The 22,654-nt window shown below is 59.0% G+C and overlaps 1 protein-coding gene across 7 annotated transcripts in view; it reads right to left on the bottom strand.

Annotated features, from left to right (window-relative positions):
* Positions 1–542: 542 nt before the first annotated feature.
* Positions 543–22,654, bottom strand: part of DIP2A (disco interacting protein 2 homolog A) — a 92,296-nt gene continuing 70,184 nt past the window's right edge. For 5 of the 7 annotated variants that reach the window (XM_077879492.1, XM_077879498.1, XM_077879494.1 and 2 more), the window contains 17 exons: positions 19,414–19,615; positions 18,510–18,619; positions 18,357–18,437; positions 16,304–16,427; positions 12,129–12,250; positions 11,887–11,998; positions 10,717–10,826; positions 10,120–10,250; positions 8,994–9,162; positions 8,278–8,448; positions 7,365–7,394; positions 6,658–6,719; positions 6,136–6,193; positions 4,959–5,033; positions 3,697–3,871; positions 2,994–3,117; positions 543–2,509 (listed from right to left, as the gene is read on the bottom strand). In XM_077879492.1, the coding sequence (XP_077735618.1) occupies positions 2,257–2,509; positions 2,994–3,117; positions 3,697–3,871; positions 4,959–5,033; positions 6,136–6,193; positions 6,658–6,719; positions 7,365–7,394; positions 8,278–8,448; positions 8,994–9,162; positions 10,120–10,250; positions 10,717–10,826; positions 11,887–11,998; positions 12,129–12,250; positions 16,304–16,427; positions 18,357–18,437; positions 18,510–18,619; positions 19,414–19,615 (2,109 nt within the window). In that variant the 3' untranslated portion in view covers positions 543–2,256. The remainder of the gene's footprint in view (positions 2,510–2,993; positions 3,118–3,696; positions 3,872–4,958; positions 5,034–6,135; positions 6,194–6,657; positions 6,720–7,364; positions 7,395–8,277; positions 8,449–8,993; positions 9,163–10,119; positions 10,251–10,716; positions 10,827–11,886; positions 11,999–12,128; positions 12,251–16,303; positions 16,428–18,356; positions 18,438–18,509; positions 18,620–19,413; positions 19,616–22,654) is intronic. The other 2 variants (XM_077879495.1, XM_077879496.1) reach the window with 1 other exon arrangement.

The following is a 22,654-nucleotide window of genomic DNA, read 5'->3' as shown; positions in this document are numbered from 1 at the left end:
GGCTGCTGGGCTGCTGGCAGGAGGCCGCCCCACCAAGGCCTTTCAAACTGGGATGAACTCTGACCTGGTCACTGTCCCCGCACGAACTGTGTCCGAGGCAGCGACTGTCATTGCAGATGTGCGGGTGCTCAGCACCCGGCAGTGGCAGGTACTCAGCACCGCGACCGCACAGCACCCGGCAGCGGCTTGGTGCCACGCGCCCACGTGGCACAGCTGTTAAAACATGCAGAAGAATATGTGTAAAAGATTAAAAGTCGGGAATTTATTAAGTACAAAAACTGATATAAAAGCATAGGATTCTAATTTTGTGAAAGTTTTTAAAAAGAAAAAATTAATCCCCGAGAGGATTTTTATCAAATACTAATGCTGCTATTACTCAGGGGTAGAGTAACAAGAGATCTTAATTTTCTTCTTTCGTGTGCTCTGCAGATTTTATGCTGTAAACATAAATGCTTTTATATTCAGATTAAAAGAATGTAAAATAAAATACATCCCATCTTGGGTAATTTAAAAAACATTTTCACATACTTCAAAATGCAGAATTACAAACAGTCAATATCTTTTATTAACATAATGATATAAAAAAATTTTAGTGTGATATACAGAATTCCCAGAAAGTAATTTTAGGACAGTTTAATGCTCTTCTTCAAATCTTAATTTACAAGACGCTCTGTCTTGCTGCCACTGACCTTTCAATACAAAACTTTTACAATATTTGTTTGCTATAAAACTACGACATTCGGATTAGGGTTAGGTAGTGTTTCCCCGCTGGCCATTCTACTATAAGGAACGTCCGTTAGTCCACTGCCAGAACCTCTGTATGTGGAACAATAAGTTATACAGATTATGTACATAATTACACGAGGCCATTAGAACTCCAGTATGTCGTCTATTACACGCAGCTCAACACTGCAGGCGAACAGAACTAATGTGCACGCACTGCCCGCGGCCACGGAAGAGCAGGACGTGAGAGCTGGCCCAGCGAGCCAGTCCCAGGTGGCGGCGAACTTAGAGCGGTAGAGAATTAGTAACAGTTTTGTTAGGCACTGCTCCAGGCTAATTCCAGAAACGCCTGGTTGTTCCTAGGAAGCATGCATAATTCATAAACTTTCCCACCCTCAGTCCCCCAAACCCCACAACTTTATAACATACTCTGTAATAGCTATATAAAAATAATCTCTTAGATTTGAGCTTCACTTCAAATTCGTATAAGTAGCTAAAGGATTTTACATTCTCTTCTTTGACTCAGGTTTACTCTAATATTAGATCAGTCAGTTTCATCAAGTTTGAATAAAATAACTGAATGCGGTTTGGCCAAGTTTTATAGGCACACAAGTCAAACTGTGAAGGCCAGGAGGGGGGCGGGGCGAGGCTCTCTCCACGGCCCCTCGACTGCATGCAGGGTGCTCAGCAAACAGCACTAAGGACCTGAAGGCCTCAGGTGCTGTCACCAGTACTCACAAGTCTGTTGAATGGGAATAAAAATCACAGCTCAACGTAATTCCATGTATTTAGAGGAACCCAGACTGTGGTGTTGGGAAAACAAGCACATTAACTAAACAGCATGAAGTCACAAACCTAGGACAGCGGTTTAAGACTTAACTGCTGGTTTATTTGCCCAAAAGCAAGCGTCAAACTTGACAGCCCCCAACGGCACCTCTCAAGTATCAGTGACAAGTGTGGACACTCGGGCACACGTGTTTCAAAACGAAACCAGCAAAGGAAGCGCCCTGTGAGCACAGTTGGCGACTCGGGACCCAGGGCGGGGAGGCCGGGCCAGCACCCGCCCCCAAGTTGCTCGGCTCCTCCCTATGAAGCAGAAGCGAAGCACGGGGTCCAGGGGCCTCACGTGCTTTCTAGCATAAATTCTATATATGAACTGGGAATAAATAAATGACTTTTTAAAATCGAGAACTATATTTTTGGCCTAAAAAAAGTGCAAACTCGCAACACAGTAGAGCACTTGCAGTTCCTTGCCACACCCACGCCGGGCCCTGAGTCTCCCTTCAGGCACCCTGACGTTCCTGTTCTCGTAAACGTCCTCCAAATTAAAAAAAAGTTTCTTCCCTCTGTCCAGGAAGCAGTTTCTAAAATGAGAATTGGGGAACCTTGAGACGGATCTGTAAAAGTAGAGGAGGAGGGGCACGGCTCCGGGAAGATGGGCGTCCTCTCCCGGCAGCTGCACACAGGGCGGTGCTCCCACCCCGGAGGCCTGCTCCCTGCCCGGCTCAGGAGCGTGGGGCAGGCGAGCGGCGCTCACATGTTGTAGGCGACGTAGATGGGGTCCAGCTGGTCGGCCAGGAAGCCGTCCCGCAGGTGCATGCGCTGCTTCTCGCCCCGTGAGTTGATGGGGATCACGCCGGGGTCCACGATCACCACCACGCCCACGACCAGGTGATGCTCCTCCAGCACCACGTTTGTCACCAGGGCCACCAGGTCGAGCGCATCCTGCTCGAGCCCGTCCAGCTCCACCACCACCACCAGCAGGTTGGTCCAGGTGAACACAGCGCTGCGGGGAGGAGACAGATGTCACCCCAGGGGCGGGCACAGGCTTCTGGGGCAGACGGGGAAATAGGCGGGAATGGCGCCGGACACGGAGCAGTAAGAAGCCCTGCAGGACGTCTGCTGACCTCACACTGCCGCGTGACATCATGAGCAATTTAGGGGTTGGGGGAACGCGTCCTCTAGGGATCCGTACCCTACAGTCCTTAACAAGAACCGAGGTGCTGAAAGCTGTGCCTGTCCCAACTCCAGCTTCCAAGCAAGTGAAGACACAGGGGCCATGTCTGCTTAGGTTAAGGAACTCACAGTAAAAGCAGAAGCACTTCGGGATAACTGAGCGACCCCACGTCTGGGGAGCTGGATTCTTGGTTGAAATGGATTAGGAGGTGAACCTGCGAGGGACCTGGGGTCCGCGGCTGGCAGCAGGTGCCCGCAGGCCAGAGCTGGGCCCAGAGCAAGGCACGCGGCGTGGGGTGGGGCGGGGCTCTCACCACTCAGCGATGCTCCTGTGCGCTCGGACCACGGACGTCTCGATGTCGATGGGGTGGTATCGCATGCCCCTCAGCTCCAGCGTCTCATCCAGGGACCCGACCACGTACAGTGCGTCGTGTCGCTCTGTGAACACAGCCCACGCTCGGAAGGGCACCCAATGAAGGGCGGGCACCTCCCGCACATCCTTCGAGCCCCGCGTCCTGCTCTGTGTGATGGAGGAGCACGCCCTCAGGTGGCCTCAGGTGTGTCCAGGCCTCCAGCCCACTTGACTGCCCCCCCGCAGCAGCCCCACCTCAGGGGGCGCCCGTCAATGTCTGAATACACTCCTGACATCTGTATCATGTCTGGAAGCAAAGCCACATCTGGAGGTACAGCCGGTTCTGACGACCTGGCCAACCTGCTGCAGCCTAAGGGACCCCGCAGCCTTCAGGGTCAGGCCTGGGGAGGGCCTCGCGGCCTTGTTGCCAGCACCCTGGCCCCTCAGCAGAGGCAGAGGGTCCAAGGCCAGCGAGGGACGGCCCGGCTGCAAAACGGCAACTTGCAGGAAAGCTGCTACCAGGGCACATCCCTCACCTCACGACACACCTAACGACACAAGCTCACGGCAAAGGGCGCGGCAGCCAGGTCCCGGAGAGCCGCAGCAGGCACGGCAGGCGCAGGCCTCCCTGGGGTGTGGCCAGACCCCACAGGCGGCACCCTCACCTCCACTGGCATCGGTGAGCTCCGTCCTTCGAAGGAAACCCAGGTACCCAGTCCTTGCCCAGATGGTCTGCGTGTCTCCGAAACTCAGCCGGGCGCTAAAGTGGTCGGCGTGGAGCGCCTCCTCCCCGTAGACCGTGTAGTACCCGGTGGCGTTGTGGGGGCTGCTCACCCAGATCTGGTGGGGCCGAGGGCAAGAACGTGGGCGCGTCCCCAACGCGGAGCACACCAGCCCGGAGGCATCCACTACCCCAGGCGCTGAGGGAAACGCTGAGCAGGGGCCCCGGGGGACTCAGCGCTGGAGCATGTGCCCTCGGCCCCGGGCGTGACCCCGGGGTCCCGGGATTGAGTCCCACAATGGGCTCCCTGCATGGAGCCTGCCTCTCCCTCTGCCTGGGTCTCTGCCTCTCTCTGTGTCTCTCATGAATAAATCAGTAAAATAAAAATAAAAAATAAAAAAAAAAAGAGCACCAAGCCACGCAGGGGGCAAGGGAGTGGTTTCAGGACCTCTTTTCTGTGAATGAAGGGAAAATTGCAGGCACACAAAGCCAACAAACAACTCGTGCTTCCTTTATGTGAAGCTTTCCTCCCCTCGGCCCCAGTGGACGCGTGGGCTCCGCAGTGTGGACGGGCTCACGGGTTCCCTGCCCTCATGTCAGACCCCGGCCGGCACCAAGGGAGAGCTGCCCATCTGCGTGTCCCCACAGGGGCGGGTGGGGGGCAGGAGCCTCACAGACACGCCAGGTCTGCACGCACCCCCGCAGCCATCAGCCGCCCGGGGGGCCCTGGGCCACAGGGACACACCCCCAGTCGCTCCCCATGCTGGGCGCCTGGCCCTCGATCCCCGACAGCACCTGAAGGAGGCGGCGATGCCCGAAGAGCTGGCCAGCGAGGGGCACGCGGACTACGGCCAGCCCTGGGGCCGGGCAGCTTCCCAGCAGGACGCGGGGACAAACAGGCAGCATCTGTACCCGCGAGCCCCAGGCACTGCCGTGCCCACCAGGGCCAGGACACAGGCTCCCCGGAACGCCCACGGAGTGACGTCTGCACCACGGAGCCCCCGGCCCAGGGACAGCCCCACACACCCTGCGTCACGCGAGACCCGCTCACACGCATGGCACGGCATGTGGACACAGCAACTCCCGTGAAGCCTGCATCCTGAGGACACGGAGGCCCCCCGCCGGCTCCCCGCTCCCGTGTACCCTCACCCTGAAGGGCCCTAAGGGCAGACAGGGCAGCTGCGGGGGCTGTGGCGCCCCCCTTACCTCGCCCAGGTGTGAGTCCCCAAGGGGCCCTTTGGTCTCAGTGTGCGCAATAATGACCTTCACCCCGGGGAGGATCTGGAAAGAGAACGGGAGCGATCGGGGGCTGGAGCACAACCTACATCAGATTCTCAATTTTCACAGAAATAGGAGACTTTTTAATAGATAAAAATTAATTGTGAATCTTAGCAAGATTCTCTCATTTCCCAAGAACAGGCCGGATCTCAGATGTCGAGAAGCACCTGTCGCACCCGGGGTCTGCCCCGTAGGGCCCACCCGCGTGGGGGCCGCGCACGCACCTGCCGTCAGCCCAGCTCCGTGCCCCCAGGCACCAGGGGCCCTGGCGCAGGCCCGCCACCCGACAGCCCGTCCCAGGTGCCTCCCCACATGTGACACAGGTGGCGGCGGGGACCCTGGTGGTGGGAGGAAGGGCTGCGGGGCCGAGGGGATGCCGGCTGGTGCCCACGGTCATCCTTCCGCCTCTGCCCCAGCGCGGCTCGCCCACACTCCCACCCCAGGACCTTTGCACCAGCTAAGCCCCCCACATCTCTGTGGCTGTTCCTCCTCAGGAGACTGACCCTGCCCACACTCTGGTGCCCCACAGTGCCCGCCCTCCTCACCCACACCCCACGCAGGCACATGGGCTTGTCCTGTTGCTGCCCCGCTGCCCTGTCCCCCTCTGGGCAGTTCCCTGCCTCCCGAGAGGCAGCCGTGACCACGGGGGTGAGAGCAGAGTCAGGGTGGCCCTTCCGGGCTGCCTGGGCTGTGCCAACCTCCATTTCTTGCCTCCGGGGTTGTGCAGGGGCAGGCCCTGCCCTGCCCCCACCGTGCCCTGCGCCCGGCTGCCCAGCCGTCCCCACACCTTGTGACACGGCCAATAAAGCCCCGCAGGGATTTCTTCCCCTGGTTGAGGACGCCTGTGCTCCACACCCCGGAGGCCCTGGGCCCGGCCCCAGGGGCCCCGACGGCTCAAGCCTCAGGGGGAGCTCCTCTGGGGCTGCCCCTCTCGGGGTTGCGCTCAAAGATGTCCTTGTGTTCACAGCGAGGGGGAGACGTGCCCCGTGCAGCAGCCCAGCGCAGCCCCGTTGGCCTGTGTCCAATGGGATGGGACGTTTTTGATTCTCAGCACCCGCCAGGGGCTAACACGAGAGGACGGGGTGTGGGCACCGGCCTCCTCTACCTTTCCGGACTCCGTCAACGGCAGGCTGTGCGGAGATCCCCGTTCTACCAGACGGACCCTGAGAACCAACAAGGGAAAGGAAATCAGAAACCGACCGTCACTGCGACGGCCAGCCTGTGGCTGAGGCTACGCCTTCAGGCCTGGATCCCGCCTCGCCATGACTGCCGGCTGCACGGGGCTCACCTCCCGTCCAGCCGGCCCCGCCCCGGGAAGCCTCCAGCTGAGCATGGCCTACAAGGGTCCAGAGCCCAGATGGAGCTTCGGGGCAGGAGGGGCCCCGCCCACAGGTGCGCCCTGGCCCCAGGGCACTAACTGAGGGAACACTAAGGCCGTCCTGAAATGGTACCATGTGAAACACGCTTGCCATCGGTTGGTTTACTGGCTTCCATCCAGTAGGAGGCCATGAGTCCAGCGTTCAGTGACTGTCATCACCCCCAGGTGTGGGAGTGACAGGCTCAGGCACACGGGAGGGAGCAGGAGGCCGGCGGCCCCGCGAGCTGGGAGGTCGGGGTGGGCCCTCACCTGTCGTGGCGCAGCGCCCTCATGTCCACGTACACGGTGGTGGGGTCCGGGCCGGCCGTGCCCTGTAAGAATAGCGTCTGTGTCTACACGGGCACCGCCGCGGGATGGCTCCCCGGGCCCCAGGGGTCACCCCGGGAGGCAGCGCTCTGCCGGCAGCAGTGTCCGGTAACGCGAGGTCCTAGAGGCCAGTGCTAACAGCTCCCCGCTCTCCGCATGATGGTACAGACACCACCGAAGGTTGGGGGGCATCACGCCGCCGGCAGGGCAGGCTGGCTCCGTGGCCGGGGACGGTACCGGGCCCCGCGGGGCGCTCCCGGGATCCACCCCCACGGCACCTCCCTGCTCAGCACCGAGCCCGCCGAGAGCACTGCGTTCCACTTGTACACTAGGAACGTGGGACTGAGCGGGCCCCGCGCAACGTCACCCTCTCAGGGTCCCAGAGAGCGCGACCCACGTCTGCCCCGGAATCCAAACAAGCGTCTCCTTTGAGACCAAACGCTGCCCTGTGTCCGGAGGCAAGGCCACGACTGGTACTTCTGCTGAAAACAGGGCTGCTCGTAAATTTGGTTTCAAAGGAGCTTTGTGATACGTTCGTTACACGGCCGCGAGCCGGTCAGACGGCAGGAGAGGCACGGGCGCGTCGGGGCTCACGGCCAGGCTGCGCGAACTCACGGGGAGCACGGCGGCACCGGGGGTCGAGGTCGTACCTGCTCAGCCAGCTTCCCCAGCCTGTTGGGCTGCCAGGGGCCAGGAGGGCCGGCAGCGGGGCACGGGGAGGACAGCGCGGAGACCGACAGAGCAACAGGCCGCGTGAGGGACGCACGTGGGAGAAAGCAAAACACGTCACTGCATCTCAGAGCGCAAACGACAACGGCCCACGGAGCTCGAGGCGACCCTACCAGCGCCCCATGGCCGACCGACAGTCGGACACCTTCACGGGGGCAGGGGGGGCGGAGGGTGGGGGGCGGGGAGAGCCTCCCCTGGGGCCGCTAACGAGGCATCGACAGCGACACCTGCTCACACACCTCCCACACCAGGAGGGCCCGGGGCTCGCGGGACACAGGACGCCGGGAGCTGCCAGGAGGCAGGGGGTCCCCGCCTGCGAGATGGCCCTGCGCGGGGATGCGCGGCCCGGGACGCCCGTGAGGAAGGCATTCAGCGCATTTTTAGGAAGAAGTGAGATGGAGATACCGCTGCCAAATGCAGAGAACAGCCAGTCGCTGTCTCACCCCAGCACTTCCATTCCTAAAACTTTGTGTTTCCTTTTAATAAGCAAAACACCGTAATGTTTCAAAAGTGATATTTGGGGCTACACAAACCTTGTTAATTAACGTTTCAATTTAAAATTTGCAGGTGTCTTCCGAAGTTTATCTTGCTTTAAAAAGTTAGCTACGTGTTGTAACCACCTCAGAGGTGTCTCCAGGGCGGTAGGAGTCACTGCCGCTGAGCCTTTGCGCCTCTAGGCGACCACAGTAGCTTTCACAGTGAAGTCCCTAAGCTCACAGACCCCACGGCCACACGGAGGTGAACATGAAAGGCTGAGAGGACAAGCAGGGACCGGGGACCGGAAGGCAGGACAGCGCACACAGGGAGGGCACCGAGGGGTGCAGCAGGCCTCACCTGGAGGCAGATGGCCACGTTGACCCTGCACCCGAATGTGGTGCTCACGGCGCGCGCCGGCAGGCCCAGGTCCTTGAACAGCTTGGAGAAGGACTGCGTGAGCGCGATCCTGGGCCGCTCCTCGGCCACGACCATGCAGGTGCGCACGCAGGACAGGTTCACCCCCTTCATCTGTGGGAGCGGTGGGCGGGGTGGCCCTGAGCCCTCTGAGGTGGCCTTGGACCCCAGCAGGGGCAGGGGCAGGGGCAGGGGCAGGGCAGGGGCAGGGGCAGGGGCAGGGCAGGGGCAGGGCAGGAGCAGGGGCAGGGGCAGGAGCAGGGGCAGGGCAGGGGCAGGAGCAAGGGCAGGAGCAGGGGCAGGGCAGGGGCAGGAGCAGGGGCAGGGCAGGGCAGGGCTGGGGCAGATGCAGGGGCAGGAGCAGGGGCAGGGGCAGGGGCAGGGCAGGGCTGGGGCAGATGCAGGAGCAGGAGCAGGGGCAGGGGCAGGAGCAGGAGCAGGGGCAGGAACAGGGGCAGGGACAGGGGCAGGGGCAGGAGCAGGAGCAGGAGCAGGAGCAGGGCAGGGCTGGGGCCAGGGCTGGGGCAGATGCAGGGGCTGGGGCAGATGCAGGGCAGGAGCAGATGCAGGGGCAGGAGCAGGGGCAGGGCTGGGGCAGGTGCAGGGGCAGAAGCAGGGGCAGGGCTGGGCCCGGGGCAGGTGCAGGGCCGCACACTCACCCTGAGGACACCCGTCTGCGTTCCCAGGCCCCTGGTGCACATTTCCATCACCGAGTAGGAGCAGAAGGTGACCCGGGCCTTGTACTGGCTGACCGCGGACAGCCACAGGGACACGTTGCTCTCCAGCTCCAGCGGAGGGACCAGGACAGACTGGTGTCCTGAGTAGACGCTGGGGGGCAAGGGAGGATCAGTGCCGGGCAGCCCCGGGTGCCCCACCCACCGCCTCCTTCTCCAGCATCACGTGGGAGTTTCACTAGAAAATTCTGTGTTGGGGGGAGTGTGACATGACATGGGCAGTGGTCTCTCCCCCAAGCCCTTCAGAAGGACCCCGGGGCAGGGCCTGCTGGCTGGACACGGACACGCTGGCTTTCGACGTCCTAAATGGGTCCCTACCTCCTAAAATTGGATGGAATTAAGTCACCTCCTCCGTTACTAGTAACGGAAGCCGTTTACACTCACTGAAAAGTGCATTTTCCTTCAGTTTCAAACTCAGGCTCTGATCCTTCTCACCCTAAACCAACCATCACATGTGCATCTCAGACTGCGGAGGCATCAGCAGTGAACCAGAAGGTTCCAAAGAATGACACAGGCGATTCCTGGCTGCAGGTGGGCACAGAGCAGGGGCACCTGCACACCACCTGAGCACTCAGCTGCTCGCCACCTGCAGGACTTAGCTGCTCATCACCTACAGCACTGACCTGCTGGCCCCCTGCGGCACTCACCTGCGTGCCACCTGAACACTGACCTGCGCACTCCCTGCAGCACTCACCTGCACGCCCCCTGCGGCACTCAACTGTGCACCACATGAGCACTGACCTGCATGCCACCTGCAGCGCTCACCTGCTGGCCACCTGTGCACTCACCTGCTTGCCACCTGAGCACTCACCTGTGCACCCCCTGCAGCACTCATTTGCAGGCCCCCTGCAGCACTCACCTGCGGGCCACCCAAACACTGTTCTACCGGCTACCTGCAGCACTCAGCTGCTTGCCACCTAAGCACTGACCTGCAGGCCCCCTGTGGCACTGACCTGCTGGCCCCCTGCGGCACTGACCTGCTCGTCACCTGAACACTCACCAGCTGCAGCGGTGACCTGCACCCTACCTGCGTACCACTTGCAGCACTCACCTGCACAGACACCACAGGGCGAAGCCGAGGCCACAGTAGGGGTCAAGGCAGATGGCGATCTGCCTCGAGGGGTACAGCTCACACTGCAGCTTTATGGAGCGGCACAAGGCACTTGTGGCTGCGTGCGACATCTTAAGAAGTAAAAGGGAAGGTGTCAGTGATGAGAGGGAAGAAAGGCGACAGCAGGACCTATCGGCCACGTCGCCAGTCAGTTACTTCCTCAAAGGATGGCTGGCTCAAATCCCCATACCAACCTAATAATGCACAGGAAAGGGCACCCCGAAAACCTTCTAAATGAGGTTTCAGAGTAACAGAAAAACTTACTGGAGCTCTTGGCTCCTGGTAAGGAGACAGACTCATCAAACCACCTGCTCCCAAAGCCAGTGGTAAATCTGAAAGTTTAGTTGTTACCATAACACATCGGAACATGCTCTCAGGTAACCTGACGGGGGGGCTTTCCTGGTGTCCGCCACACTTCGAGGAACGACACCCTTGCTGCAAGCTGCGGGTCAGAGGAGGCCCGCACAAACCTGCACCAACCCCTTCTGCCCACGTCACCCGAGGCAAAAGCGAACGGCACGCGAGCGCAGGACCCACCTTCACGCCTGCTAAAATCCCCGTGGTTGACACGCTGAAGTCCAAGTAGGCGAGCACGTCTGGAGACGGTGGCCTGAAAATGCTCGCCACCTTCTTTTTTGGTATGTCATCTGTTGAACCAGACACCAGTAATGCTAAGGCTACTTGGGCTCTCACGGGAGAAAGAATACGGTTCTGTACCTGGGGAGTCCCGGGGGGTCCGGGGGGGAGCGAGCGGGGAGCAGGAGGGAAGCCTGGAGGCAGCAGGCTACGTGCACACACGGGGAAGCTCACTTTAACCCTCGGGGACTGCCACGGGGAGCAGAGCCCCATGACTGCTGCGAACGTGTAGCAGCTGGGACAGTGGGCGAGGTGGACCCAGGGGAAAGACAAGTCGCGGGAGCCGCATGGGAAGCCACTTCCGTTACAGCGGGGCAGCTCAGAGGGGCAGGGACGCGCCAACGGTCACAGAGCCTGTGGCGGAGCCAGGATGAGCAAGAACTGCGACCACGGCAAGAGCCTTGTGGACTGGCCTCGTCCCTCCTGAGGACCCGGAGCCAGACACAGAGAGGCAGGGGCTGGAGCCTAGGTCGCAGCATGCTGGTGAAGCCGCGGGGCTCTCTGGAGCCCACCCTGGAGCCCACCCCGCCTGCCCTGGACCAGCCCCCCAGCCTGGACACGGGTATCGAGCAGGTGGCCACAGACACGATCCCTGACCTCTTGCCCTGGCGTCAAGGGTAGACGCCCACAGGGGTGATGGGGAAGGAGGGCGCCCGCCTGCCCACTGGCTGTGCACCTCGAGTCACCGACGAAGCCCGCGGGGTGCTGCTAGGGAGGGGTGGTTGGCCCACAGGCACTTCCCGGGGAGCAGCAGCACTTGCCATGATGGGGACAAAGCACAGGTGTGCTGGGGGACCTGTGCCCCCACCACCAAGTGCTGTACAGGCACGAGGACAGCGTGAGGCACACGGGCTGCAGCAAGGACTCTGTCCCCGCGGTGCGGGCGCCCAGCCATGAGGGACACCCAGAGGTGAGCTGCGGGCGGCCCAGGGGCAGGTGGCCCTTCATCTGTCAGCCGCTCTCACCTAACTTTTCTTGTTCAGTGGCGACAGTACCACCTGCACAACAAGGGGAGGGGAGGCGCTGTGTCCCGGGGGCCGGCACACACCCTGATGCCTCAAGGGCCCGTACCTGTATCCACAATGGTTGGCCAGGTCCTGACGTCCACAGCGGCCCCTGCATCTTTGGACTTGAGCAGCCGCATGATGGCCTGTGTCGTGAGGACGCAGGCGGACTTGCTGACCTGCAGAGCATGGGGTCGAAGGCGTGAGCGTGTTGTGGGGCCCGGGAGAGACGGCCAGACCACCGCTGGGCCCACTCAGGGCCCCGTCCCCCGGGGCAGGCCCGCCTGCCGGCCCAGGGTGCACAGGTACCTCCACGATCATCTTGACGGTAGGCAGCGTGGTGGCGAGGTTCTGGGGGTGTGGGGGCCGCACCGTGACAGGCACGCAGCCACAGTACAGACAGCCGTAGAAGGCGGCAATGAGGTCCACCCCTGGGGAGACATGCGGCAGAGGGTCAGTGCGCAGTGGGCGTGGCGGGCGGCACCCGGTCCCGTGGGACGGCAGCACAGAGGAGAGGCTCTGAGTCCAGTGCTACCTGGATAAAGCCACGGCTTCCCCAAACGAACGCAGTGTCAACACGCAGAAGCTGAGGGGCTCACGCAGGCTGGGCTTCTGCCCTCGCCAGGACCTGCACCCCCACTGCCCGCGCAAGCAGACACGGCCTCGTGTAAGGGGCGTGGTCAGTGACCTCTTTGGAACAGACGACGTCTATGTAAGGACGTGGTAAGAACACACGTCCGGGGCCCACGTAAGGCACGAGGCAGGGAGTCACCCCCCGGAGAAGGTGGGGCGCGGGGTGGGGGTCCAGCCAGGGAGACGGTGGGGCGTGCGGCGAGGAGTCCAGCCCCAGGAGAAGGTGGGGCGCAGCAGGGGGACCCCATCCCAGAGGGAGATGGGAGGATGGGGCGGGGGGCCTGCCCCTGGGGGAACTGGGGGCACACAGGCGGTGTGTGCTCCCTGCACATCTCCTCCAGGCCGGCCGCCCACCTTGCTGTCAGCCGCTCACCGTAACACGACCACCAAGATGTTCTCCAAATGTCTAAACGTCTCAGGTTCCCCGTATTAACACTGAGGGGGGATGAGACCATCTTGAAGCCGGTCCAGCCTGCGATGCCTCCATCCTCAGTGCCAGGGTCACAGTCAAGGGCACATTTGACCTGGCCGGTGGTGTCGTGGGGCCCCAAGCCCCCCAGGGCCAGCAGGGTTAGTCGGACACACTGAGGCGGGGCAGCCCCGCGGCGCACACGACGGACACGTGGCCAGCAGCCCGCCTCCTCGAGCTCACAGAGCTCACGCTGCCCCCTGAACGCGCGTACTTGCAGGTGCGGGGCGGGGGCACGATCCCCCCTGATCCCGCCAGCATCCCCCTTCTGCAGCTTCGGGGGGGAGGGTGTCAATCCCTCAGCTCGGGAGAAAGTCGCCCCTGGGAGACACCCCCCCGGGCCCCTGTGGCCCCTGCGGCCGGGGAAGCCCGGGCAGCCTGGGCAGGGGGCCTCCAGCAGGCAGGGTCTTTTGTGCTCCGAGCGGCTCAGCCCCAAGCGCAGAAGAGCATCGGCCTGTGGATTCTCAGCGCCCCCCGTGGCCCCCCTCTGCTACCCCCTCCCTCCTCGTCCCCGCACTGGAGCCTTCCCAGGCCCCGGGGCATCAGGCCCCCCCCGTGACGTCAGGCCCCCCGCGCCCCTCCACGTGCTGCGTGTCTTCAGCCACGCCCAGCCCCGGGGGCACACACCCGGCACGTGCCTAGGACCCGGGGGTGCAGGTGTGCTTGAGGAGTGGGGACGGCGGTCACCCCGGGGGAAGGCGGCCCCACAGCCCAGGTGTGGGGGGACGTGGGGACAGAGGCCGAAGGAAACGCAGGTGGAGGTGAACCCCCTCATGGCCTGCGGCCACATGGCTGCCCGGGGCAGGAAGAGATGTTCCCCCGGGAGACTTGTGACGTTGATGCTTCGCTAAAGGGAGAACAAGCGGCAGGGCCTCGGGCATCCTGAGCGTCCTCCGGGGCAGCCCCTTCCCTCACCCCACCGCCCCTGCAGGGCCAGCTGCCCTCACGTCCCCCCCAGCAGCTCCACCTGCCCGCGGTCCCATCCCTGCACTCTGACAAAGCCACCTGCTTGCACCGAAGACCTTGTTGGTCGTCGGCTCTGAACCCCAACAGTGGCGCAAACCCACAGCAGGGAGCGGACGGAGGAGACAGCGTGGCACCGCCAGTGGGAGCTCCGGGGTCCGCGCCAAGAGACCAGTCTGCCCCCTGGGCCCAGATCCCGGGGACGAGCTGTCTACACCTGCGGCCCCCGAGGAAGGGCCCCGGCATGGAGAAGTGGGGGCGCCGGCACACGCACGCCTGACCTCCGACCTCCAGCCTGGACAGGCAGCCCGGGGCTCAGGCAGGAAGGATGTCGCCGCCGCAGAGCCAACACCCGGGAGGACCCGGGAGGGCCCGAGGTCAGGAGGATGGATCAAACCTCGGGTCAGAAGAGCTCCAGGTGCAGGGAAGAGGGAGGAAGGGGGGCCATGAGGAGGAACTTCCCGAGATGAAGAGGAGAGCCCCATGGCCGACCGGGGAGGACGGGAGCAGGGGCCATGCTGGGTGCAACCCCAGAGTGTGCTGGACGCTGAGGTGACATGGGAAGCCTGCTGGGCCCCAGCCCACGGCTCAGGGCGGAGAAGACGGCTCCCGGGGTGTGCAGAGGCCCTGCGCCCCCAGGAGGACGGAGCGTGAGGCTCCCGTGAGACGGAATGACCCCCGCAGGCCTCTCCCAGGAATGGGCAGTCCGCGTGGCTTGGGAGTCCCCTAGCGGGCACCCCGGGGTCCCCAGAAGGGCAGCGACCTTCCCCCAACCCCGTGTCTTCCTGGGATGACCTCCTGGTGCCGCTCCGTCCTCCGTGCGGCATCCCAGCTCCTTCCCGCGGCCACAGCGCAGGGGCCACTCAGGGGTCAGGGGACAGAGCCCCGGCCCTCCCGGCCATACCCCCTGGGCTTTGCTCTTGAACATTCACGCGCCACCAGTTACCAACGGACAGGACCTCGGGAGACACCGTTGGCAACAGGGCTCCGAGGAGCGTCAGCAGCCTGTGTGGTGGGGACAGAGGCCTGGGCCACGGAGCGCTGGGTCCACCCCCCACAAACACGGAAACCACGGGAGGGAAGCCAAGGCCGTCCCTCTGGCAACAGAGACGCAAGGGGCAGGGACACAGCGGAAGCGATCACCCGCTGCCGAGGCTCACGCAGGGGCCACGGCATCCACGCGGTCGTTCTGGGCACGCTGCCTGCGAGGGCGTTAAGCCCTGATTTGCAATATTCGAGCATCTCTCATCTGCCTGCCCCAAAGCAGCGGGAGCCTGTACGGAAACGGGAGGAACGAGGCAGAAGGGGTCGCGTCAGAGTCCCACCGTCCTGACCCCGGCCTTGCGAGGTAGCGCCTCCCAGACGCAGTTGTGGGATTTCTGATTCTAGCTCTGCTCACGGAAAGGCCGACAGCGGTCAACCCGGGAGCCACGAGCACCCCCACGCCCGGACTTTGTTCCGGGGACACGGGGCTCCGGGGGACGGCTGGCGCCCGGGGTGCGGAGGGACGGGAACCGCGGCCGGCACACGGCAGGAAGCCCCCAGGGGCTGGTGTCGCTGTGAAGCCAGAAGGGGCTCTCACTGGCCGAACGCGGGGTGACCTGAGCTTTGGTGAAGAAACGAACGCAGAGGACGGACACCCGGCAGATCGGTCTCAGTCCACGAGTGCACAATGGCGTGTGCATTTCCAGATCTGCCGACCGGTCACGTCCGGAGCGTGACGGGAGCACGCGGGCTGGGAAGGACAGTTTCAGCAGGGATGCAGCGCACCGAGCGCAGGGTGGAGGGAGGTTCCCGCAGGTGACCGCCCGGCCAGGAACACCAGGCCTACAGTATCACTGCTGGCGACCCCCGAGAACGAACGAACGAGCCGTGAGGCGTCGCTCAGTGGCTGAGGCCACCCAAGCCAACACGGGTCCCTGATGAAGTACTCCCACACCACGCAGGGCCGGCAAGGCACGGAACCGGAGTCTGACCCGGGACCAGGACCCAGCTGCCGACAAGATGACGCTGGCCCACACCTGAGCGTGCTGCTCGGAAGCATCTGGCCTGTGGGGCCTCTGCAGCATCAAACTAGGTCTTCGGTGGTAAATTGTGAACAGAGGGGAAAGGAAGAGCCTGTGGATCAAAAGAGACTCCAAACACGCATCAGATTTCAGGAAGACTGGCAGATTAGCCTGATGGGCAGGGGTGCAGGGTGAGCAAACCCTGGGACCTGGAAGACGCGGCAACAGAGGTTGGGCACGGCGGCGGCTCCTGGGACAGCGGAGGAGCCGGTGCTCAGGATGGGGAACGCCAAGGGACGTCCGGGGCGCCCACCAGGACCTACTTTCTGACCTGGCTGGAGGTTCGAGGGTGTCTGCTTTATAACAGCAAGTGTCCCGTGAGCACAGCGCCAAGGGAGGCCCCGTGTGCTTACCTGGGGGATAGACCAAAGCCACATGGTCCCCAACGTTCAGTCTTGCCTTCTCCATCAGAGCGGCGGCGACCCTTTCTGCCCTTTTGTGCAGCTGGACACAGGTTGCAGTGCTGGTGACGGTGCCCTAGGGAAGCAGGCCCAACTCAGCACCGTGACGGCAGACACGGCCCTTCCAGCACCGTCTGAGGGCGCCTGGGGGGCTCATCCAGTAAGGGTCCAACTCCTGGTTTCGGCTCAGGTCATGGCCTTGGGGTCGTGAGATGGAGCCCCGGTGGGGCCCCACATTGGGTGTGATGCCTGCTTGGGCTGCTCCCTACCTCTGTCTCTGCCCTTCCCCCAACTCGCTCACCCTCTCTCTTTGTTAAAAATATTTTTTAATAAATTAGTTTTTTAAAAAGTTTTTATTTATTTATGATAGTCACAGAGAGAGAGAGAGAGGCAGAGACACAGGTAGAGGGAGAAGCAGGCTCCATGCACCGGGAGCCCGACGCGGGACTTGATCCCGGGTCTCCAGGATTGTGCCCGGGGCAAAAGGCAGGCGCTAAACCGCTGCGCCACCCAGGGATCCCATTTTTTAATAAATTAATTAATAAAATTTAAAAAACAGACCAGCTGCCAACAAATGCCTCCTTCCCTCTGCTAACCAGGTCGGGGAGGCCTCAGAGCTCTTCTTAAGGAAATTAAAAGTGCAGCTTGGTCTAAACATACTGCCCCGGAGCAGGCCCTGGAACAGACCCCGGAACAGGCCCCAGAGGACAGGACAGGCCCCAGAGCTCTCCCTTCTGCACTATGAGGCCAGGCAAGTCCTTAGGGCCCTAAGGTCAATTCAAACTCCAAGAAGGCTGACAAACCAAAAGAAATGCAGTTTCACGCATGACTTTGGGGGAAGTCGGGAAAAGGCCAGAGCCAGTCGTCCGGGGGCTCCCCCCACACCCGCTCTGGGCTCTATAGCCAGCAGACCTCTCCATTCGCGGCTGGTGAGCACCCGTGCGGGGTCCTGGGCCCCCTGCCTTGAGGAGCACAGGCCAGCTCAGGTGCTCAGACCACTCCCCACGCCGCTGCCCCCGCCCCGCTCCCACGAGCCGCTCAGAACCAGGAAGCGTGTCCCTCCTGGGGCTGCGTCCCATGCAGGGCTTCCTGCCGCAGCCTCGGGGCAGCAACCAGCACCTGGTGGGGCCCGCCTCGGAGCCCCCGGCCCCCCACCCCTGCTGTTCTGATTCCCTGGTCCCACCATGAGCTCACTGTATCCTGGCCGCTTGTTCGTTATCGGCTGTCTCTGCACTTTAGAGCTCAACCAACCACAAAGTAAGCGTTTACTGAACACCGTTCTAGATCTGCAGACACAGTGAGCAGAGGACATGGTCTCTCTTCCGGACCAGTTTTCCAGCAGGGAAGACTGACTTCAAGCATCCTGAGGGCGGGGTCCCCTGACTTGACACCCAGCACCAGAGAGGTATCAATAAACATTTTTTGAATGATGAAATAGTGGGCAGGAATGAGCGGCAACAAAAGCTAGACCAGCATGTCCTAGGCCCACAGCAGCCCGCCCTCACCTGTGTCCAGGTGCAAACGTTCTCATGGCCAGTGTGACGCATCTGAGTGAGGCGGCACCTTTACTGTTATTTAATGTCACAGTCCTGTATTTCGTCTGCTGGCCCAACAGTTGGATGTGAGGGTTACAGCACCTCCTTTCTATCCTAAGGGCTCCTGGTACAGTGTCCTCACATCACAACGCAGCCAAAATCATGGAATCTATACCAGGATCAGGGCAGTAAGCAGCATCTGTCATGTTAAAGCTAGAAACCAAAAAGTCTAAATTCCTAATTTTCACAAAATAAACATTTCCTTTTAGCTCACTGGAAATAAACATTTCCTTATGAGCACACTGTTCCTGAGAATTTTCCTAAGCACTGGATTGATGAAACGCCGCTGCCTACATTCAGGGACAGCCGGGTTCCCCAGGCGGAGGACAGCGGGGGGCAGTGGTCCTCGGGGTGGGGGCTCGGGCACAGAGCGCGGGGAACAGCCAGGATGGGCAGCAGGTTGGCCTCACCTTGGCGTTGAGCAGCAGGAACAGCGGGTGGTCAGGAGTGGTGTGCGCCCGCCACTGCAGCACGTCGGGCAGGAACAGGAACTGCGCAGAGAGGCCCCTCAGTCCGCAGCCTGACCCCGGCGCCCACCTCGCGCTCCCGGGCACCGCCGTTACCTTCCTGGCCTGGTCGCTGTCCTCCAGATGAGCCAGCTCCCGGCCCGAGGCCTGTGCGATCCTCTTCCCGGCAACCAGGTTCCCCACGATCATGGAGGCCGGCCCCACCTCTGGAAAACATTGTGGGGGGCGGGGGGTTCTGCGTGAGCAGCTGGCGGCCGGAACCCCTCTCTGGATGAGGCCCCTCACTCAGGAAAGCAGCTGGAGGGTCTCCCTCAGACATAAGCAATGCCACGCTGAGACATTCTCCGTCCAGCATACACCTGCGGGTACGCCTGGGCCTCAGCCACAGCCACACACTCAGTAAACCGCGTTGTTTTACTGCAGTTCACATACAAAACATATTAAATGTTCCCAAGTAAGTATATTTTATTCAATGACGTTTTATGCGTTTAATAATTGGTAAAAGAAAAATGCGCATTTACTAAAAATTTAAATGACCCAAAGAACCAAAGTAACAGTCAAAGCAGGCTCTGGAATTAGTCTTTACATGTGTGAAATGAGGGAAGGGAGGGTGACCTTTTGTTGAGGTCCTCAGGCGTCAGCAGCTTGGGGGCTGGCTGGCCCATGCACCGCTGCAGCTCCTCCGACCCCCGAGCTCCACGGCGGCTCTGGGACCTCATGGCTATTCCCAGGGAGCCACCCTCTCACCCCCCGAGCCTCAGTGCCACACTTGCACTTAGTCACTGAGGTGCGTTCCAACAGGCAGGTGAAAACCACCGCACGGGTGACATGGTCAAGTTTTCTCATCTGTGGCTGGGTTCCCGGGAGGCAGGAGGTGGTGACCGCCTGGATGGCCCAGCTCTTAACCCCAGCCCGAGAGATGCAGGCCCCCAGGGGGCCGCACCATTTAACCATGAGTGTGGCTGCTGCCAATAGACGAGTGTTGTTACAAACGATTCACCTGGTTGTTTCTGGCGAGGTTTGGGAAGGTTGGTAACACAGGTGTGAGGACACATGAGCACATTACATGGGTGCAGCATCCCCTCCAGGAAACGCTGCTTGGTTTCAGAAATGTGAATCCCTCCAAGAGGAGCCTTGGGCAAGGTGTTGGCAGGAACCAGGGCCAGACAGTACACGCCCACCTGGTGGATGCTGTCGATGGCCTGGAAGGGAACAACAAGACACAGGAGGCGGTGAGACCCGACCTGTTGCACAGCCACCTGCATGTGAGCAACGCTGACCCGCTCACAGCTGGTCGAGGCGAGAAGGCTGGACACTGCACTGGTGAGAACGTTCAGATCCACAGACCAAAGAGGCAGTGATCTCTGAGACATCCTATGAGATGGAAAACATGGGGAGACGTGTGTACACTTCCCATCATTGAGCATGCACGTACTGCGTCTACGTGCACACACACATAAATGTGAAGCTCATATTAACTAAAGGAAATCAGATAAGCCAGCAAAGCCGTGAGGGCAGAGACCAGACTTCCCTGAATACATCTTGGCTTCAGATTGGACTTTGGAGCCTGGTATATGTTTTACATACAAAAAACTTGACATTTTAGAAAGCACGCCCTAACAACTGAAAGTAAAATAAAACAGATGAAACTCAGCTGAATTGGAATTAGGGAGGTAGCAACACCCCAGAGAGAGCATTTATTTAAAGTGCTTTAAACACCAAAATTTCTTTAGTCCACCCCGATGACATACGCCCTATGGGCAAAAGGAATCGCAAAAACATGTTAAGCTGCTCTTGGAAATCTCACATTTCAGAGAGAGTGTAGAGACCATTAATTTGCGACTAGAGTGTGTAGCGTGCCCTGAGGCAGATGAGTGATTCTGTTGCGAGCTGGTGATGTCTGCAATTTTTCATTATGGGACAAAGAAGATCAATGGGTTAAGTAAAAATTCTGTGGTCTTGAATTTGAGCTGGGGCTAGCAGCATAAATTCATGATGTAGGTGCTCTTACGAACAGACATCATTTCCTCCTCTGTCCACTGAAGAAGGCCCAGAAACAGTGAATAAGCCAAAACACCCACTGCCCAGAAGGTGGTCCCCAATTCCACATCCCCTAGGAAGTGGCAGGGTCCTTAGGGTCCCGGCCACGACAGGTCTAGGATGTGAAACACCTGCCTTGCCCCAAGCGTCTGAGCCTCCATGTCTCTGCTGTGGCCTCAAAGAATTCCAAGAATATGTCAAAAGGACTCAAGAGCCAACGTAGAGGGGCTCCCATTGACCACTGGGAGGAAAAAAAAAACTAGAATGGACTGAATCACATCCAGTATGCTTGCATCCATTAGTTCTGAGTGGAACAAATAAAATCCAGTGGTCACTTTAAGAGGATTCTGAGAAACCACCTCACTACTATGCAATCAATCCTGCCTCCAGGTCCCCGGGTGACCGAGGAGGACACAGAGCTCTCAAGAGGACAGATTCTAGGGTGCTCTGGTGAGCCTTCACATCAAGGTGGCTCCACTGTGAAGTCCCAGCAGCAGAGGCAGCCAGACATCATGTGCCACCTTCCAGGAAGAATTTTTGCCAGAAAACTGAACCTGAGTCTAATTAAACCTCCAGATCCAGCCAGTGTGCAGGAAGACTGCGGGGCCAGGGGTCTGCATGAAATGACACCACAGAGGCACCCTCTTCGGAATTCAGGTTAAAGAAACACTCTGCACAAACAACCTGTTTGTATCCATGAACTAACTGCAAGAAAAACCACAGCAGAGGAAGAATCTACAGACCGAGAAAGCCTTAAAGACCTTGTCCCCACCAGGTACAATTTTTTTTTTAACCTCATTTTGATCCTGAATCTAACAAACATTAGATAATCAGAGAAGTCTAAACACTAACTATATTTAGTTATAAGAAATTACTATTACGATAAAAATTCTGAACACGGCAGGGATGGGCAAACATACCTCAATATAAGAAAGTTCATAAAAAAAAAAAAAAAGAAAGTTCATATTTGACAAACCCACAATCAACACCATTCTCAATGCTAAGAAGCTGAGAACTTTTCCCCTAACGTCAGGAATAAGACAGGGGTGCACTCTCACCACCGTCATTCAACATGGAACTGGAAATTCCAGCCACAGCAATAAGGCAAGAAAAAGAAGCAAAAGGCATCTGACTTGAAAAGGAAGAAATAAAATCGTCACTATTTACAGAAGACATGATCTTATATAAGGAAACCCTTAAGGCTCCACCAAAACCTGTTAGAACTGGTAAACGCATTCAGTAAAGTTGCAGGGAACACATGCTGTGTCTCTGTATGCTAATGAATGAACCATCAGAAGGAGAAATTAAGGAAACAATTCCATTTATAATTGCACCAAGAAAAATAAGATAAATTCAACCAAGGAGGGGAAAAACCTATACGACAAACTATGACATTGATGAAAGAAACTGAAGACACAAAAAAATACAAAGACACTCCCTATGCTCATGGATTGCAAGAATTAATATTGTTAAAATGTCCATTCTACCCAAAGTAATCTACAGATTCAGGGCAATCCCTGATTCCAATGGCATTTTTTTCATATAACAGACCATTCTAAAATTTCTATGGAATCAAAAGAGAGTCTGAACAGTCAAAGCAAATCCGAGAACAACAAAGCTGGAGGCATCACACTTCCTGAGTTTGAATGATATTACAAAGCTGCAGTAACCAAAACAATACAGTATTAGCATAAAAACAGAATACAGATCAAAGGAATAGAATAGAGAGCCCAGAAATAAACCCAAGCACATATGGTCAATTAATTTATGACAAAGGAGGTGAGAATATGCAATAAGGAAAGGACGGTCTTCAGTAAACGGTTCTGGGAAAACTGGACAGCCACATGCAGAATGACACCGGACCACTTTTTCTCACATCATCCACAAAAATAAAATCAAAATTGGTTAAAGACTTGAGCATAAGACCTGAAACCACAAAACTCCTAAAAGAAAACATAAGTCATAAGCTCCCTGACACAGGTCTTGATGATGACTTTATAGATCTGACACCAAAACAAAAGCAATGAAAGCAAACATGAATAAGTGGGACTATATCAAACAAAAAAGCTTCTGCACAGCAGAGGAAGTCATCAACAAAATGAAAAGACACCCCTAAATGGAAGAAGATGCTTGCAAATCATATATCTGATAAGGGGTTAATATCCAAAATATAAAAAGAACTAACACAACTCAATGGCAAA

This window comes from Canis aureus, chromosome 30, assembly GCF_053574225.1.
Source record: "Canis aureus isolate CA01 chromosome 30, VMU_Caureus_v.1.0, whole genome shotgun sequence".
NCBI lineage: Eukaryota > Metazoa > Chordata > Mammalia > Carnivora > Canidae > Canis > Canis aureus.
Note: the sequence above shows the minus strand (reverse complement) of the source record. Positions and strands in the feature narration are given on the sequence as shown.